The following is a 12,336-nucleotide window of genomic DNA, read 5'->3' on the forward strand; positions in this document are numbered from 1 at the left end:
TCTTCAAAGGCGTATTGCCGGGTTCCACCACCATCCAACTGCCTCCAGTTTCACGGCCATGTGTATCATGATGCCTTGTACAACACACCAAGCAAACAAAAGCAGAAAGAAATTAAAGGATCGTCTGGGGCTATTGTTACTCAGCACAGAGTGGCTTTCACAGAAGCTGGCTGTCAAAGAGACTTTTCTTGGGTCACCAAGCTCCAGCTTGCAGGGGAACAGCATGGTAACGGCTAATGTCACTAAATTCCTAGCTCAGCCTGTCACAGATCCATCCTGTTACTCCCCTACTTAAAACCCTCCTGTGGCACCAACTGCATCGAAAAGAAAACCCGTTCTTCTTCACAGCCTGGCTGTCACCTCTTCCTCCAGACTCATCTTAGACTCCTGGCTCCTTGCTCCACACCCTCCTGCCCCACCAGCTTCCCCTCTCCTTCCATTTCTCAGTGGGCTCCTGGTCTCAGGGCCCTGGTGCCTGGAGCAGCCTGGCCTCAGCTCTCCCCCACTGCCTCCTTCAGCTCACCCACCTCTCACCCGGTGTCACCTACTGCCTCCAAGAGGCCCTTCCTGCCCACGCCATCGAAGGGGGTTCCCCGCCTTGCCCTTCCATCACAACACGGGCAATGCCGTGCTCATTTACTCTCTGGCTTCACCCACTGCAATGCAGGCAAGGGAGGGCAGAAACCTTGTCTAGCCCATCACTGCTTTCATCCCAGTTCCTGAAACAGTGCTTAGACCACTTAATTGGTTGCATAAATAAATGGATTAAATGAAAAGGAAATAGTTACTAAGTCCTGTTCCATTTTTGAAAAATAAGATGTATTCATTCAAACTTTTTTTTTCTTTTAATTCATGGTGTCAAATATTCAGCCCCTTCCCTATGCTCTGCATCCTTGGGTTACAGACAAGGGACACTGATTTCAGCCCTGTCACCAAGCAAATGAATTTTGTTCCCATTTAAAAAAGAGTAAAGCAATGAACTGGCAATCACTGCATTATTTAAAAACTGAGATAATTGATGTGTAATATGTTAAAAAAAAAAAAGACAATAGGTCCAAAATGGAGACACGTGCTAAGAATGGAGGAAGCAGCATTTGAGACAGAATTGAAAGGAGCGGACTTGAATATGGGGGCCAGGTGGGCACTTCACACACAGGGAACACGTGAGCCAGCAAAAGAAGCCAGGAGTGGGAAGAAAGATGGAAAATAGCATGAGGACCCATTTGGCAGTGACACAAAAGATTAAAGGTGAGATGAGATGGAAAAGGGCTTCCCCGGTGGCTCAGACGGTAAAAGAATCCACCTGCATTGCGAGAGACCTGGGTTCAATCCCTAGGCTTGGAAGATCCCCTGGAGGAGGCCATGGAACAAACGAACCTGAAGACCTACTGCTGTGGGCCCTGGACAGGGTGGATTAGTCTGGTTTTGACCCAGGAAAAGAGAATCACAGGGAGAGACAGCGTCAGAGAAAGTTGTCAAAAACTCAGAAAGGGTTAGTGAGTAACCCCAAGGTGGGAGGGGGGCCAGGACTCAAACCTGTTACCCTGATTCCAGAGGTGAAGTGGAGGTGGGGGAAGGAAAAACTAACCCCTACTAAGTCCTCACTGTTTCCAGGCATGGAGCTGACTGTGTGGCATATATTATATACCTCACTACAACTCTGTGAGGTAAGAAGCCCAAAGTACAGACAAAGGTGAATATCCCTTCTCCAGAAGCAGAAAGGAAAATGTGATGTGAGAGATGGCGAGGGATCAGATTCAACCGGACTCTTGAGAGTCCCTTGGACTGCAAGGAGATCAAACCAGTCCATCCTAAAGGAAATCAGTCCTGCGTATCCATTGGAAGGACTGATGCTGAAGCTGAAACTCCAATACTATGGCCACCTGATATGAAGAACTGACTCATTGGGAAAGATCCTAATGCTGGGAAAGACTGAAGGCAGGAGAAGAAGGGGATGACAGAGGATGAGGTAGGTGGATGGCATCACCAACTCGATGCACATGAGTTTGAGCAAGCTCTGGGAGTTGGTGATGGACACGGAAGCCTGGTGTGCTGCAGTCCACAGGGTCACAAAGAGTTGGACATGACTGAATGACTGAACTGAACTGACTAGTCATCTGACTACTAGGCTTCTTAAAGATGCAAGGCAGGCATCACATGACCCAAAACATGATTTCAAATGATGGTGAGCAGACTTCTTTATCAACTCTGTGACTGCTGATGTTAAACTACAGCAAGTGTGGCAGTGGACTTCAGGGTGCTCAAAATAAAGGAGGTTACAGACTACCCTATGATTCATGAAGCTCAAAACATCAATGTTTTCAGCCCAAACAACACTTTTGTTCTGCTGTGGGGCTGGTTTTGTGACTGGGTCAGGTAGAGGTTGTCACCAAGAGAAAACCAAAACCAGTTTTGCTCATTTCAGAATTCAGTGAACCATTCACTGACACATCACTGAAGTGTGCTGCCCTCTGACAACTCAAAGATAGCCCCGACCATGGCGGGGTCCCAGGATCAACCTCCAGGAGAAAAGGACACTACAGAAGTGAGCGGCTGGCCCATTTTGCCTTCTCTCTCACTGGAACAATATCACGCTTCAAAAGCGCACAGCGGAGCTGTTTCATAGAAACATTAGCGCTTGTACAGGATTGAATCTGCACTATGTTGAAGGATCTCTAAGCAGAATCTGCTTATGAAGCGGAATTTATCTTCCAATGACTGTGTCAGCTCCAGAGAGCTTCTCAAGTAGCTTCAGGGCCATGCCTGAGGCCCAATGCCTTTTTCTATTTGCCTAAAATGTACCCTTGGCATCTCCGCCACACTTGGCATTTCTGCTGGTCCTGACAGGATATCAAAACAGTCTCCTAAGCAGAGGAAACTAACACAACATTGTAAAGCAACCATCCTCCAATAAAAATACACTCGATGAAAAAAAATTCTCCTAAGGACAAAAGTAGTGGCTCTGAAGTGCTCACACATGCGCTTTAGAACAAAAGGCAAAGTGATGCTAAAGAAAACATACTTTGCCTTTTTTTTTTTTTTTTTTGCCTGTATCTCACAGCTTGTGGGATCTTAGTTCCCCAAACAGGGACTGAACCTGGGCCCACAGCAGTGAAAGCAGCAAATCATAACCACTGGATCACCAGGGAAGTCCCAGTATTTAAGTTAGACTCTTATTTGAAATATGTATTAAAACGGATTAAACAGCTAAATATAAATAATACAGAAAGCAAGAAGAAAACACGGGTGAACATTTTTCTGCTTTTTACATGCACAAGCATAGGAGTAATTGTTTAAAAAAACAAAACCCCTGACAAGTTTCATCTTTCAGACAATATGTAAGAAGAATGTTTTGAGATTTTCCTTTAAAAGTCATGAGACCGTCTTGTGTCACTTAAAATGATTCCCTGATCTGAGGTACTTAGAAAGGGGGGGGTGGGTAAATACAAAGCAAATACAGTATACCTTTCATAAAAGGGGTGGGGCTGCCTACAATTATGGGCAAAATAAAACAGCAAGAATCAAACCAAACATCACTAATCAATTCTACTTTCTTGCCAAAACTTAACTAAGCTAAATTTAAACAAGTCATCCTGTTACCTATTTAAAATCAAAGAGCAACTTTCTTCTGTGTTTCTTTTCCTAGATTGGCCACTTTCCCCCTTTTTCTTTGGTAGCATCACATTAAGAACTCTAGCTAATGCTCTTCTGAGAATATTCTTCAGTGATTTGTGACTACTGTTTCCAGGAAGTCTTCCCTTTGGTTTCTGTAAGATGCAGAAGGATTGAGTGCACAGAATTTTCCCACAGTCATCATAAAACGCCAACACCAGAAATGCTCACATTTCATTAACTGTGACAGCTCCTTCCTGCCCCACAGCCCAGTGAAACACGCCAACAACTTAAAACTTAAAAGGAAGCATGTCCCCCCCCTGCAGTTGCCTAGGTTGAGATCACAGATAGGGCTCTTGGCTTTGTGGAAATTGATGTCATTCCAGAGAAGCTGACATTGCTTCCATCAACGTAAAAGATGAAGCTGATTAATTTCAGGCATGCTGCAGTTTCTTTCCTGCCAAACACTAAGCATTCAATACAGCCTGAAAACCCAGAGTACATGTTAAGAGTTAGTTGGAGTCAATAATTGCAGTTAATTAAAAAAAAAAAGTCTATGCCAATTTCTCCAACATGTCCTCTTTTTAGAAATGGAAATATATTTTCTTCTCTTGGTCATCACAGACTGAGAAGGATTCCTGAAGTATTAACCTCCCCACCCCCCTCATTCTTCTAATCCTCTAAGGATCTCTCTATTGATACATCAATCTCCCCATTGATATGCCAAGGCCCTCTGAGGTCACTAAATCACCATTCAAGGCTTCCCTTCCTCATTGCCCTGGCAATTATGTGCTGCTTCTCTCCACCCAACTGAAACCACTTTCTTAAGTCTAAAGGGCACTTAAGACCTTCTGCTGGCTAAATGTTCCTCCAATTAAAAAGGAAAAACAAAATCCCCCTGCAAACCACCCTCTCCACCAGCTGCCTGGTCTTTCTGTCCTCCCCATCACAGCTTAACCTTTAAAAAGGGTTGTGGCTGCCATTCCCCCACCTCCTGCTTTCATCTCTTCAACCCGGCTTCCACACTGACGTGCTGATGAAACAGTTCTCACTAAAGGGCCCAAGTCCCCAAGTTCTAAGTCCCCAGCAGGTCTGCGTTCTGCACCCCACCCCCACCTGCAACATGGGAGCAGAAAGGATCCACTTTCTAAAGACAGCTGCAAATAAAGGGGTAACACCCCCCCCCCACACACACACCATCCTGGAATTCCTAGGAGATGGAGAAATGACTATTCCCCTCAACCAGCTCCCCCACCCACACACTGTCCCACCCCATCCCCAAGCTGGGAGGAGGCCAGAGGAAGTCCAGGGAAACAGCAAATGAGCCAAGATGGCGGTGGTCAGGCTCTCTCACCCCCAAGGCCTCTCGTTCCACGTTTTGTAAATACACGGTCACGTGACGGCTGAGATCACTTAGAGCACCGCGCATGTCCCTCATGATGCACCCACTCGGCCATGGACCACTTTTGCTCTGTAAACGTGTATAAGCCCCATCTGAGAAGGCCCTTTTGCTGCCGTACTGCCATTAGAGAATAAACTTGTCTGCAGTTCCTACCACCCCTTGAGTTTTCTTCTGGCTTCCCAGCTCAAGCCTTGCCACCCTGGGTTCTGCGAACGTGAGATACAGCAAGACAGGAAGAGATTTAGAATCCTTAGGCTCTTGGCTTAGTGGGGAGTGCTGACACGTGCTGGGAGGTGGCTGAGGTGATGAAGAGACTTCATCCAGAGACTGGGCAGGCTGGCCAGAAGGAGAGACTGACCTCTTACTCTCCGAGTGGATAACCACAGGCGTGTTGGTTTGTTCTGCCCAGGCCAGAGGAAAGGAAAGGAAAACTGCAGGAAGACGGCAGGGCAGGAAGACGGCAGGGCAGGAAGACGGCAGGGCAGGAAGACGGCAGGGCAGAAAGAAGCCCCAGTTCTGCTTGGTTCTCAGAACAACGGATTAAGGTGACTCGTTGAGCATCTTACTAGCACTCACACAAAAGGGCCTTCTGCCAAAGTCAGGGGATCCCAACACCAATTACATTAGAGTCACTTAACCACTCCCTCTGCCTCCTCCCCTACCACGGGAGATATGGTTGGCGCCCAGAAAAAGGACAGAGAGGAGGGGTCCCAGAAGCGGACCACCCCTCCTCCTCACTTCGGGTTGCTCAAACCACAAGGCTGGCAAGCAACGAGCTGAGGGAAAGCTTTAAATCAAATGTCTCCCTTTCTCACATGGTATTCCCAGAAATAACCAAGTGGCACATGGTAGGCTTAATAATTATTCGTTAAATAAACAGCTTCTTGTAATCCTCACCCTCCAGTCCTTTCTGCTTCATTTCATGCATTTACTCCTTCAGTCACCCCTACACAAATTGAAGGGTTGATTCTCTATATAACTGAATTATGAAAAGGGGATTAAGATGTGTTCCCAGCCCTCAAGAAAGTTACCGAGTACAAACTTGCAGGCACCACAGCGCTCATGTGAACAGTCGTATGGGAGTAACACGAAGCACCAAAGACATTGATTCAAAAGATCCAACCTACTCCCTGAAGTTCATTCAGGCAGCTTTTATGATGGGTTTAGATACAGAATTCTCATGCCTGCCTTTCCTGATCACTGACCCTTTATCCCTCCTGCTAAAATACATTTACCCTTGATGTATCACGGGTAAGAGTTTACACACAACCTTCCATGTATGAGAGCCTGGAGAAAGCCAGGATAATCCATATTCCCCAGGCCAAGGAATTTCACTGTGCAATTTCACTGCACAGCCTTGGATAAGGACGTAAAGAAAGGACAAGGTAGCCATGGCCCCTCCTGGGACACTACCATATGCAATCTAGCACAGAGGAAATGCTGCTGCTTTAGGATCCAGGTGGTGCCAAAGATGTATATTTCTCCTCAGAGAGCATCTTACCCACAAGGAGATGGCCGTGCCTCGCAGAGAACTGAACCACTGTGACATCTACCCAGAAATAATCACGTGTGATTTACAAGACTGTTTATTAGTGGACTCTAAGAATTAATTCGCATTTAGAGCCACACAGTTGCAGAAAGGAAATCACTCTACATGATTCCTGGTTTCCTTGTAATCTTCAGCTTATAGTCCTTCCGCAACCATTATTGCTTTCCACATATATTTTTGATAGGTACTTTTAATGATCATTTCCCAGCATTATTAGAATAATAAATACATGCTCAGTATAATGAAAATCTAGAAAGTATAACAAAGTTTATAGCAGGAAAAATATGATGCATATTCTTAGCAACTCTGTTAATATTCTGGTATGTTTCCACTTAACTTCTGTTTAATAACTATTTGTAATTAACACACCCCATAAGTCAACTCAGCTAACAAATCACCAATATACTAGGATATAAACTGCTATGTGTAATCTCTTTGAATTATGAACAAAGTTGGTGTCTTAATGACTGTAGAAGAACCAATTGCTCTTTAGTCACATCCTACTCTTGGCAACCCCATGGACTGTAGCCCGCCAGGCTCCTCTGTCCATGAAATTCTCCAAACACGAAAACTAGAGTGAGTTGCCATTTCCTCCTCCAGGAGGTCTTCCTGACCCAGGGATTGAATCCACATCTCCTGCATTGGTGGGTGAGTTCTTTACCACTGAGCCACCTGGGAAGCTCAAAACAACCAGTAGATTCCGTTTTTAAAAAGCTTAAATTCAGTGGGGGGAAGACTGGTCAAGACGGTTGTTTAATGTATGAATGCAGGCTGGCTCTCTTCACTTTTCTATTTGTCTTTGCAGCAGCCCAATAGTTAGGTAACTACCGTTTCAGATACAAATCCCTTTGATTGATTAAAGAGGCTGGCTATTCTTGTGTGACTCTGGGAGGCGCGCGCGCGCACACACACACACACACACACACACACACACACACACACACAAATAACAGTGCTGGCAGCGTTTTCCTCACAACTATACAGTTGCCATTATTCATCAAGATATTTAACAAGGACTTTATTTTCATCTCAGTATTCCATAATAGACAGGCTATGCCAATGATATCTAAAATTAAAATTATTGGCTTACCTAACCAAGAAATCATGTAGTCCAACGTCAAAATGCCTGTGGAAGGAAGACAAAGAGAAGCATATCAATAGGAGATAGTCACAGCAGAGGTGGAGCTGACGAAATAGCCATCATTTACATTCGCAGCTTGGGGAACACACGGGTTACTCCATGATAGTGATTCTTCCCAGGGTATGTCCTCGGGGGCAGCCATGGCCTCAGGCTCTGGGAACTTGCTGAAAATGCAAATTCTCAGCCCACCCCCACACACCAACTGTGAAGTTCTGGGGATGAGGCCCAGCAATCAGATTTAGCGAGCCTGCCAGGTGATTCTAATGCAGTCGCTCACTGCTCTACCATAGCAAAACTGTCAGGACAGGGCTAACCTCCTCTTCTTAAGAGTCCAGAAGAGTGGATTTCACCACTTAAAAAAAAAAAAAAGAGTTCTTTTATAATACTAGTTGTCTCATTTACTCAAAAATTAATGAAGTTATGGTTTAAAAACAGCAAACCCCCCTGGCCAAAGGGAAGACAGCGGTGGGGAATGGTCAACTCTAGGCCTCCATCTCCGCCCAGCCCGAGTCCCTGGAGCTTCTTCATAGGAGAGCACCACCCAGCCCCATCCGGGTCTGCTCTAGCAGGGAAGGGAGAACGTGTGTCCATGCCGGCCACTGTGCTTGGGCCTCACACCAGCATCCAGCAGGCCCGGGGCAGTGGTGGACCCCTTCAGTCACAGCCTCCCCAGACACCACCAGACTCACTCAGTCCATCGCTGCTTTGGTCTCCCTAATGAGCATGCTTGCTCCCCCTAAACCTCCAACCACTTAGCTGGCATCCTTTTTTACCTCTGGGTCCGGCTGTGAGTAAAAAGACTGGGGGCCTCTGCCCACCAGGAAGTAATCGCTACTCCTAACACCTGATGGTGGTGGTGATATCCCATCCACTGGACTGGCCTCCCAGGTTAGCAACCAGCCTGGGTCAATTCTGTCCCTACACAAAGAGCAGTGGACACAAAAATTCGCCTTAGAGAGGGGTCCAACTGCCCGGGCCCTGACTGTCCCCCTAGCATCCGGGTCTACCCTAGCCCTGACCCTAAAACATCTCAGCTCACCCCCGACATATAAGACTAAATACAATTTCTTGTGGGATACCTTTGAATGACAAGATGCTTTCCAGCATCTGTTTACAGATTAAAGACACCAGGTAGGTGAGAAGAGAGAAACAAAGCCAAAATATCAGGTACTTCAGTTACTGTGTGACTCACCAGAAATATTTCTATAATTCAGAGAAAATCAAAGTCAAGATACCTAAATTCCATTTACTCATAAGTCTCTGAACAGAGCTCTAAAGGGAGATATACCTGCAGGGAGAGCTGATTTGTTTCAGCTGATTTTATACTGACCTGGATGAGATCAATTCCTATAATTATATTTAACATAGATTTAACAACAATAACAAACAAACAGAAATGCTCCCTCCTCTCAACCAAAACCAAGGCTACGTTGCTCAGCCGCGTAACTAAAATCTTGACATGATGGACAGTGATTGTAAATTTGCCAGAACTGCGATAAGGGAGGTAGTAGTGCGTATGCATTAAAACAAAGATTTTGGTTTTTCAATTACACCACCTACAGAAAGAATGGACTGTGCTGCAGGAAGCAGAGGATGGAATAGACACAGAAGGAATCCCAGAGACCCCCAGAACAGAGGTGGGGGAGGGGAAGAAGCCCCCGAAGGAATAATGAAAAACCTAATAATATTCATAGGAATTATCATTTATCTAGAAGGTGGCAACCACTGTGTTCATTGCTCACAGGCACACGTGGCTGTCAGGGAGGTAGGTACTGGCGTCTCTATTTCTGGTGAAGGAACCACAGTTCAGAGGCTAAGTAACTGGTGCAAAGCTCACAGCTAGGAGAGGATGAAGCTGGGAGTCAAACTGAGCCCTAAAAGCCTCGAGTTACTTGCTCCCCCCACTAAAATCATGGGCCCTCGCTGCCTCTCATGATTACTAATTGAAAGTGGCTGTTGATTTGAAGTACCTGCTCCCTTTCCACCTCCACCTGATTTCAGTTTCTCCCAACGTGGCTGCCCTACCCCGAGTAAGCCCACCTGCCTTGCTCCCTTTAGCTCTGCACTGTCTACCTGCTTGGGTCTTAGAGTCAGCCAGGCTCTGGAAAGTTATGTCAATGCTCCAGCCTCCAGCTTCCCCAGTGGGGAGAATGGAGGTCCTTTACTCACAGGGATGGAGAAGGGAGTGGCAACCCACTCCAATATTCTTGCCCGGAGAATCCCATGGACAGAGGAGTCTGGCAGGCTCCAGTCCATGGGGTCGCAGAGTCGGACACGACTGAGCAACTAACACTTACTCATAGGGAGGTTATGAGAATTCAGGATAGAACAGATACAGGGCTGAGCACAGTGCCTGATGCATCAAGAGTACTCAATGAATGGTACTCTCCTTCCCTCCAATTTTTAAGAGTTGTTTTAATGGAAGCCCCATTCCCAATAACTTGGCAGGAGAAGTCAAATTATAAAGGGACATAAAAGAAAATAGCAACCCCCTCCAGTACTCTTGCCTGGAGAATCACATGGACAGAGGAGCCCGGCAGGCTACAGTCCGTGGGGTTGCAAAGAGTTGGACATGACTGAAGTGACTTAGCATGCATGCATAAGCAGCCCTCTGTGCATTCCCTCTTTTAATCTTTACAACCACAATGCAAAAGAGGTCCCTATTTTGTAAAACTGCCTGTCCTTATCCCCAGCCACCTAGCTGGCAAACTGCTGAGTCGAGACCTAGCTTAAAGCTCCAGATGCCAAAGTGCGTGTTTTTCCCTTCATGTATCCAGCCACTGACTCATTTAACAAACATTTACCTTCTGCCTGCAGTGTGCCAGGTGGTGGGAATTTAGTAATGCACGGCACGTAACCTCGCTTCAAGGAGAGCGGAGCCTCGTGAAGAGGTGGCAAAGTCAACAATAATTCAATACAGTGTGATCGACAAACACCGCCTCCCTCGGCGGATGGCAAACTCTGTAAGGGCAAGAACCCGAGGCAGCCACGAAGCAAATTCTCAACAAATAGCTGTTGGTGAATCGGAGACAAGGGGGCACCCGAGACCCTTTACTGCAGCGCTTGCACCTGGACAAACGTCTCCTTGAGCAACAGAATACAAAGATGCTAGAACGGATTAAAAACAAATGTGTGCACGGCCAGTTGGGACAGATTATGAAAAAGATACAGAAAGGCCAAGACCCAAGTGTCCCTTCTGAGGTGCCTGGAGCAAAAGGAGGGTCCTGTGCATGATCCCCTGCACAGAGCATCACCGGGGGCTGGGCAGACCACCCAAGCCACTCCTCCAGCCCGAACCACAGATCCGCCCCAACCCTCACTCCATTTAAGGGACCAGCTGGCCCCTCCTCGGGAGTAAGCAAGCGAACCTGTTACTTGTTTTCCTCCCATCATGTTGCAGCAGGAGTCGAAACAACACCCTTTCCGAATTTCTAATCTGGCCTCCTCAATTTCTATTCATTCGAGTCCAAGAATCCGGGTGGGTAACAAATCAACGTGTGACTGACATGCTGTAATAAGGCACCAACGCCTCTGTCTCTGCCCTGGCTCTTAGTACATGACACTGCAGATAGCAGATGCTCAAAAGTAATTATTTAACACACCAAGTACAACCTGTAAATACGTAAAATAAACACCCACGGATAGAAGTGGGGCTTCTCTCCTGAAATAAGATACCTACCAAACTGTAGTACAATTATTCTGATCTCCTTTGGAGAAAGTAATCTCTCACAGCTACCTCCTCACAATAAACCAAGACTTCTTTATGAGGGTACATAAGAAGCAGTGATCCTGCGCATATTATTCTTGATTCTTTCTGGAAAGTAAAAACAGGAAATCTTCTATGTGTGTGATGTGGACATTCTTGTTGTCTGAACACCAATCGACAGCAGGAGCAGCTTGAGAGAGGAAAGGGAACAGTGGAGCAAGCTACAATATCCTAGCAAGGCAGGGAGTTCCTCATTACAAGGTGAGTTCAAGGATGGATTCAGAAGTTGTGTAGAGGAGACTGAACCATCAGATAGAAAACCAGAATGAAAGAACTTAAAGCTGCCACCTAGCCTCAGGCTTTTGACTCCTTGTTTCAGTCACTTTCAGGAAGCATCTCTAAGTATTCAGTCACATCCATAGCAGCAACTCACGTCTGATAACCATCAGCGAATTAGGCTGAGCTTGGGCTAATGCCTCCAGGAGGCAGTGATCAAGACCATCCCCAAGAAAAAGAAATCCAAAAAGGTAAAATCGTTGTCTGAGGAGGCCTTACAAATAGCTGTGAAAAGAAAAGAAGCGAAAGGCAAAGGAGAAAAGGAAAGATGTACTCATTTGAAAGCAGACTTTCAAAGAATAGCAAGGAGAGATAAGAAAGCCTTCCTCAGTGATCAATGCAAAGAAATAGAGGAAAATAATAGAATGGGAAAGACTAGAGACTTCTTCAAGAAAATTAGAGATACCAAAGGAACATTTCATGCAAAGATGGGCTTGATAAAGGATATGGACCTGACAGAAGATATTAAGAAGAGGTGGCAAGAATACACAGAAGAACTGTACAAAAAGGTCCTCATGACCCAGATAACCATGATGGTGTGATCACTCACCTAGAGCCAGACATCCTGGAATTCAAAGTCAAGTGGGCCT

At 46.0% G+C, this 12,336-nt stretch overlaps 1 protein-coding gene across 24 annotated transcripts in view; it reads right to left on the reverse strand.

Annotated features, from left to right (window-relative positions):
• Positions 1 to 12,336, reverse strand: part of HHAT (hedgehog acyltransferase) — a 354,036-nt gene that overhangs the window by 169,627 nt on the left and 172,073 nt on the right. For all 24 annotated transcript variants that reach the window (XR_008715105.1, XR_008715106.1, XM_055583064.1 and 21 more), the window contains one exon: positions 7,654 to 7,689. Coding sequence is in view for 22 of the 24 variants with exons in the window: in XM_055583064.1 (XP_055439039.1) it covers positions 7,654 to 7,689 (36 nt within the window). In the remaining 2 variants the exon portion in view is untranslated. The remainder of the gene's footprint in view (positions 1 to 7,653; positions 7,690 to 12,336) is intronic.

The sequence above is a fragment of the Bubalus kerabau genome, chromosome 5 (genome assembly GCF_029407905.1).
Source record: "Bubalus kerabau isolate K-KA32 ecotype Philippines breed swamp buffalo chromosome 5, PCC_UOA_SB_1v2, whole genome shotgun sequence".
NCBI lineage: Eukaryota > Metazoa > Chordata > Mammalia > Artiodactyla > Bovidae > Bubalus > Bubalus kerabau.